Raw genomic sequence first — 7,851 nt, forward strand, 5'->3', positions numbered from 1 at the left:
TAAAACAGCCTGAAATAGTAAAACAGCCTGAAATAGTAAAACAGCCTGAAATAGTAAAACAGCCTGAAATAGTAAAATGCCATGAAATAAAAAGGGAATTCAAAATAAAAGTCCCTGAAATGTGTAAAGTAGCTTTACAAAATAAAAGTGGCGCAAAATAAAACTACAAAATGAAATAAATAACTAATATAAAGACATGCTAAAAATGTATTATAATATATTAATTTTTTTCATAGGGACATTTATTTGGTGGAATATTTATCAATACTTTATTAATTACATTATTTATTTATTTATTTATTTCATTAGTTATTTATTTGTTGTATTTTGAATAAAATGGCTCCATATAATATGAGTGCCTGATTCTGTGATGATAAAATTGAGAGGCAAATTCAGGAATGTATAAAGAAAACCCATGTGGTGTTTATATCACAGACATAAGTCAAACAGTCCCATTGGTATGCCTGGTTGGTTTAATGGAAATTGCAAATCATTTTAATGATGTATCCCAGTAATKAAATGCCATCAATAATATTTTTTAATGAGCTTTTAAACAACAAACTGTGACAAAATGTCACAATTTATTTACATATGAAACTAGATGCAGGCATTTATGAACTTCTACTTTTAAATTGTATTTAGGTRTATTTTTGCCTTGACTCTTAAATGTTCCCCTGCAATGATCGAATGTCAATACAGAATCAGTATAAAGAAACTTTTTTCTCCCACATTTTGTAAGCTTTTATGTCTTGCTTTCCTAAATTATTGTGAGCTGACCCCCAACTACAATGGTGATACTACATGATGTCATCAGCAGGCAGGAGTCAACACACCCTGATGTGTTCATTCTGGTTGGAGAGTTTAAGCACTGTAGCCTCAGGACTGTTCCCCAAWTACCACAGGCACATTGACTTTGCTACAAGAAAATAATTACTTTGGAACAAGTATACAGCAGTTTTAAGGATGCCTATAGGTTGTACCCCAACTCCACTTGGGTCAGACCATTGATCAGTTTTTCTGTAACCAGCATACAGACAGCACCTGAATCATTTCCCTCTTGAGAAGCAGAACTGTTAAAGTATGTAATGAAGAATCTGACAGAGCTGGTGTCAAGAGAACAATGGGCCTCATGCAAGAAYGGTTCRTACGCACAGATTTGTTCTTAAATTGTGCGTACGAGTGATTTAGGAGAATTTGTGGCATTCACCAATGTTTTCGTATTCTAAGATTTTGACGGTGCGCAGCGCTGTGGCTTCTGAATACATGAAAATGATTTAACACAGTTATTTATACTTTTAGCAGCTCTTTTTATTCCACAGCTGACCTGCTAAAAATGACAGATTTTCTTTTCTGGATCTCTGACAGACGGACTTCAATCTCTGAACTCGTAAAGTTTTTCTTTTAAGTTTTCGCTGTTATTTTCATGAATGGACACTTCCTGATATCTGAGGCAGGAATCATAGCCTTATATGGTGTTTTTGGGGTGGTAATTATGCTAATCTCCTCTCGCGTGCACGAGCAGCTGGATAGAACAGGTGTAATTTACGCAGCTCATTTACGCACGTTTCCTGAAGATAGAAGTGTTTGTTGAATCTGACGTGACATGTTCGTACGAACCCTTTGTACGAACAAAAGTAAGAGAAATTTAGGATAAAAATACGAACATGTTCTTGCATGAGGCCCAATCTCTCTTTAAACATCACGAACACCGAGGAGATGCTCATTGAGCACAGACGGAGAAGGAAGGAGCAATACATTCCYTTAACATCAGAAGGACCAAACAAACACCAGCTTTCTCAGCAAACCAATTCTTCTTTTTCCAAAAACTTGAGACTTGTTTTTACACAYGTCAGTTTGGATTATGGCAGAAACAAATCTAGTTGAAGACATAAATGTTGTAGTTAATCATTCGTTGTGCTTTACAGGAGTGTTATGTCCACAACCTTCTGAGAGTGACGATGTACATACCATCAATTCGCAGAGATGTGTTGGAGCTGGTTGTAGGAAAGTTGCTCAAACTGGATGTAAGTGGTACATCTGTCAGTCATTGATAATTGTTGCAARAAAACTGTGATTTCAAACATCTTCCTATTTTACTCTTTTTTTAACCTAAACAACTGYTTTTCTTGTTATTTTCATTGGTCTGTGTACGATACATGATAACTTCCAGTAGAAAGTGTTTGACTCCTGTTGTTTACTTCATTCTTCAGGTGAGTGCATCTCGGACAGCTATAATGGAGGCAGAGGAGATCGCAGCTCAGGGTCAGGAGGCAAATGAGCATCTGGAAGAGGGACTCTTTGACATGGTACCAGTCAGACAGTTTTTTGTTTTAGTGTTCAAACAAGGATTGTTAAGGTAGTTTCAAAGATCACAGTAGAGCCGTGTTGTTTTATACTGTGCACAATACCCCCAGTAAACAGTAAATTATCTTAAATTGACTAGTTTTCCGTTCATCTAAAAAGCACATTTTCTTCCAACAAGAAAAATCAACAATTTTATTTTAGTTCATTTTATTTTTAACTGTCAATTTTGGCCTTTTTAATTTACCACCAAATAAATTATAAACAAAACTTGAAACTTAAGTAAAAAATAGAGATTTAGAGTGCTATTTGCAGCATGTCAAACAATGCACTGATAACAACAGTGTTGTAGGCTCTGATACTGTGTGCCTGTCCTCACACTTGTGATTGATATCCCAGTACATATATCACTTTAATGCAGTTTGATATTCTCCTTTCAGCTGTAGGAGGAGAGCAAGTAGGGTAGTTTTTTATTACCTATATAAGACAAAAAAAGAATTACAAATTTCCTGAAATTTCTTTTTGGCTTTTGGTTTTGGTGTGCCCTTTCAGGAATTTTAGTCGCCCCACATGACCACCTCATTAATACATTTCTAGAGGTGCCACTGCCCGTGGATAATGATAGGAGAAATGCTGAGGCCAAAGAAAACACATTATTGATATAAGTAATTACAACAACCAACATGCAGAGGAGAGTGACTAAAGACAGCAGAGTGAGGAAATGTGCTCAGTTTGTGCTCCAGCAGTCTTAAGTCTATAGCAGCAGAAATGAAGAATTCAGGAAACCTAAGTCTAACTATAGGATTTATCAAAAAGGAAAGTCTTCAGTCTAATCTTAAAAGTAGACAGAGTGTCAGCCTCACAGACAGAAACTGGAAGTTGGTTCCACAAGAGAGGAGCTTGATAACTGAAAGCTCTGCCTCCCATTCTACTTTTAGAAACTCCAGGAACCACAAGTAAACCTGCAGTCTGAGAGTGACGTGCTCTGTTAGGAAAGTATGGAACAATAAGATGTTTAATATAAGATGAAGCTTGGTTGTTGAAAGCTTTAGACTCACTTTAGACTTTCAGACTGTGAGGCCATGTTTACACAACACTATTTTTAAGTAAAACCACACTTTAGTTGCATTTTGTCTGCTTTTATAGTCAAGAACAGCAGCCATTTTCTTGGACATTTAATRTTTTGAATCCAGGTCTGAGAGTGGAGGGATTAAAACCCCTCTTATTGTGTGTGTGTTTCTGGAAGGATGAGGACATGTCGACAGACCAGCCAACCAGTACKTGTGTGATGGCCCATCCTGTGGCTCAGAGGCTGGACACACTCATGGCTGTGCTCATGGCGTACATCAAAGACGTCTGTCATGTGGACGGTACAGGAATCATACATTTTTTTTTGTTTAACACTCAGCTTTCACTTGACACAACCATCATAAAGCTGAATCAACAATTTTACACCAGATGGAGTATTGTTTCTTGTGAACCCTGTTTAGATTATCTGCTTTTTCCAAGGGCCATATCTATTTGGACACTGACACAAAGTTTGCTTTTTTGCCTATTTACTAAAATATAATCAAGTTGTAGTTAGTTATATAAAGGATACAAAGTCCAGAATTGCAGCTTTCATTTGAGGGTATCCACATTCAAATTGGATGAGTTTAGGATTTCAGCTCCTTAACATCTGTCCACCCTGTTTTTAAARGGAACAAAAGTAATTGGACAATTGACTCCAAGGCTATTTCATGGACAGTTGTGGGCAATCCCTTCGTTATGTCATTCTCAATGAARCAGACRAAAGGCCTGGAGTTGATTTGAGGTGTGGTGCTTGCATTTGGAAGGTTTTGCTGTGAAGTAAACATGTGGTCAAAGAAGCTCTCCATGCAGGTGAAACAAGCCATCCTTAAGATGCAAAAACAGAAAAAACCCATCTGAGAAATTTCTACAATATTAGGAGAGGAAAAATCTACAGTTTGGTTCATCCTGAGAAAGAAAGAAAGCACTGGTGAACTCATCAATGCAAAAAGACCTGGGCGTCCACAGAAGACAACAGTGGTGGATGACAGACAGAATAATCTCCACGGTGAAGAGAAACGCCTTCACAACAGCCAACCAAGTGAACAACACTCTCCAGGAGGTAGAAGTATCAATATCCAAATCTACCATAAAGAGAAGACTGCATGAAAGTAAATACAGAGGGTTCACTGCACGCTGCAAGACACTCATAAGCATCAAGAATAAAAAGGCTAGACTGGACTTTGCTAAAAAACATCTAAAAAAGCCAGCAGAGTTCTGGAAGAACATTTTTTGGACAGATGAACCAAGATCAACCTCTACCAGAATGATGGAAAGAGAAAAGTACAGGTCCTTCTCAAAAAATTAGCATATTGTGATAAAGTTCATTATTTTCTGTAATTACTGATAAACATTAAACCTTCATATATTTTAGATTCATTGCACACCAACTGAAGTGGTTCAAGCCTTTTATTGTTTAAATATTGTAGATTTTGGCAAAAAAGTAAAGGAATATCAAAAATCCCTATCTCAAAAAATTWGCATATCATGAAAAGTTTCTCTAAACGACTTATTAACCTAATCATCTGAATCAACAAATTAACTCTAAACACCTGCAAAAGATTCCTGAGGCTTTTAAAAACTCCCAGCCTGGTTCATTACTCAAAACCACAATCATGGGTAAGACTGCTGACCTGACTGCTGTCCAGAAGGCCATCACTGACACCCTCAAGCAAGAGGGTAAGACACAGAAAGACATTTCTGAACCAATAGGCTGTTCCCAGAGTGCTGTATCAAGGCACCTCAGTGGGAAGTCTGTGGGAWGGAAAAAGTGTGGCAGAAAACGCTGCACAAAGAGAAGAGGTGACCGGACCCTGAGGAAGATTGTGGAGCTGGGCTGATTCCAGACCTTGGGGGACCTGCAGACGCGGTGGACTGAGACTGGAGTACAAACTTCCAGAGCCACCGTGCACAGGTGTGAGCAGGAAATGGGCTACAGGTGCCTCATTCCCCAGGTCAAGACACTTTTGACCCAGAAACAGCAGCAGATGTGCCTGACCTGGGCTACAGAGAAGCAGCACTGGACTGTTGCTCAGTGGTCCAAAGTACTTTTTTCAGATGAAAGYAAATTTTGCATGTCATTCAGAAATCAAGGATCCAGAGTCTGGAGGAAGACTGGGGAGAAGGAAATGCCAAAATGCCTGAAGTCCAGTGTCAAGTACCCACAGTCAGTGATGGTCTGGGGTCCATGTCAGCTGCTGGTGTTGGTCCACTGTGTTTTATCAAGGCCAGGGTCAATGCAGCTAGCTTTCAGATTTTGGAGMACTTCATGCTTCCATCTGCTGAAAAGCTTTATGGAGATGAAGATTTCATTTTTCAGCACGACCTGGCACCTGCTCACAGTGCCAAAACCACTGGTAAATGGTTTACTGACCATGGTATTACTGTGCTCAATTGGCCTGCCAACTCTCCTGACCTGAACCCCAGAGAGAATCTGTGGGATRTTGTGAAGAGAAAGTTGAGAGACMCAARACCCAACACTCTGGATGAGCTTAAGACACAAGACCCAACACTCTGGATGAGCTTAAGGCTGCTATCGAAGCATCCTGGGCCTCCATAGCACCTCAGCAGTGCCACAGGCTGATTGCCTCCATGCCACGCCGCATTGAAGCAGTCATTTCTGCAAAATGATTCCCAACCAAGTATTGAGTGCATAACTGAACATAATTATTTGAAGGTTGACTTTTTTGTATTAAAAACACTTTTCTTTTATTGGTCAGATGAAATATGCTAATTTTTTGAGATAGGGATTTTTGATTTTTCTTTACTTTTTTGCCAAAATCATCAATATTAAAACAATAAAGGGCTTGAACTACTTCAGTTGGTGTGCAATGAATCTAAAATATATGAAAGTTTAATGTTTATCAGTACGTTACAGAAAATAATGAACTTTATCACAATATCCTAATTTTTTGAGAAGGACCTGTGTGGTGAAGGYGTGGTACAGCTCATGATCCAAAGCATACCACATCATCTGTAAAACACAGCAGAACAGTGTGATGGCTTGGGCATGCATGGCTGCCAGTGGCACTGGGTCACTAGTGTTTATTGATGATGTGACACAGGACAGAAGCAGCCCAATGAATTCTGAAGCATTCAGAGCCATACTGTGTGCTCAGATCCAGACAAATGCAGCCAAACTGATTGGTCGTCGTTTCATACTACAGATGGACAATGACCCAAAAACATAAAGCCAAAGCAACCCAGGAGTTTATTAAAGCAAAGAAACTGAATAATCTTGAATGGCCAAGTCAGTCACCTGATCTCAACCCAGCTGAGCATTTCACGTGTTAAAGACTAAACTTCAGACAGAAAGGCCCACAAACAAACAGAAACTGAAAACCGCTGCAGTGAAGACCTGGCAGAGCATTAAAAAGGAGGAAACACAGCGTCTGGTGACGTCCATGAGTTCAAGACTTCAGACAGTCGTTGCCAACAAAGGCTTTTCAACTAAGTACTAGAAATTAACATTTTATTTACAATTATTTAATCTGTCCAATTACTTTTGAGCCTCTGAAATGAAGGGATTGTGTTTAAAAGATGCTTTAGTTCCTCATATTTTATGTGATAATTTTGTTCAACCCACTGAATTAAAGCTGAAAGTCTGAACTTCASCTGCACCTGAAGTGTTTTGTTTATTGTGGTATTGTACAGAACCAAAATTAGGAAAATGTCTCTGTCCAAATAAACATGGATCTAGCTGTACTTCATTTAACTTTTTCTTAGTGACTAAATTCAGCCAAACCTGATTATCAGTTAAACTTCTTGCTCCTCTGTGTTTTGACTTTTTTATGAAACAGTAGTTTTTTTTTTCTCTGCAGGAATCTTTGTCCTTTGCTTTATTTTTCTGAATCTCTATAATGTTCAGCTTTTGTAACAGAACTAGAAAGAAAATTGGATGAAAAATAGTTTTATTGTGTAAATTCAAAATCAGCATTCACACAATAAAATAAATGTTCAGTACTTACGTAACACATCATCACATCAGATTGGTGGCTTTGACATGTCTGCCTGCTTGTTAATGGWACAGTTTTTGGCATTAAAGTGTGTCATCCTGTTGGTCTTCAGTGCTTCGTCCTCTTTTTCCAGGTGTGTTTAATGCTGAAAGAACAAAGGAGCTGTACAAAGATTTCTTGAGTGTGTTTGATAAGCTCATTCTTCCGACACACGCCTCCTCTCATGTCCAGTACACAGTGTTTTACCTCTGCAGCTTCAAACTGGTCAGTATTCATTACGCTGTGCAATAATACAGTTTCTGCTCATTAATGCTAATTTCCCCTTCACTCAGTTTGATCCACTGTCAGGTCATTAAAATAAAATGACCTCTGCGTTTCTGTTTAGTCTGTAAAAGAAAACCTTATGGTACTTTTCATGAAGGATGCAGCTATTACCTAAAATTCCAACATCACCTTTCTTCTGAAACAGAGGTTCTCAAACTAAGGTCCCTGGACCCCCAGGGATCCGCGAGAAGTATCTTGGGGG

At 38.5% G+C, this 7,851-nt stretch overlaps 1 protein-coding gene across 1 annotated transcript in view; it reads left to right on the top strand.

Annotated features, from left to right (window-relative positions):
• The window catches only part of LOC106523605 (RNA polymerase I-specific transcription initiation factor RRN3), a gene marked incomplete at its 3' end in the record, with an annotated part of 22,298 nt that extends 14,709 nt beyond the window's left edge, over positions 1 to 7,589 (top strand). Inside the window, 4 exon segments of the mRNA XM_014017091.1 lie at positions 1,926 to 2,024; positions 2,211 to 2,306; positions 3,548 to 3,671; positions 7,459 to 7,589. Of these exon segments, the coding sequence (XP_013872545.1) occupies positions 1,926 to 2,024; positions 2,211 to 2,306; positions 3,548 to 3,671; positions 7,459 to 7,589 (450 nt within the window).
• Between the last annotated feature and the right edge of the window lie 262 nt (positions 7,590 to 7,851).

This window comes from Austrofundulus limnaeus, unplaced genomic scaffold (assembly GCF_001266775.1).
Source record: "Austrofundulus limnaeus strain Quisiro unplaced genomic scaffold, Austrofundulus_limnaeus-1.0 Scaffold161, whole genome shotgun sequence".
NCBI classification, from domain to species: Eukaryota; Metazoa; Chordata; class Actinopteri; order Cyprinodontiformes; family Rivulidae; genus Austrofundulus; species Austrofundulus limnaeus.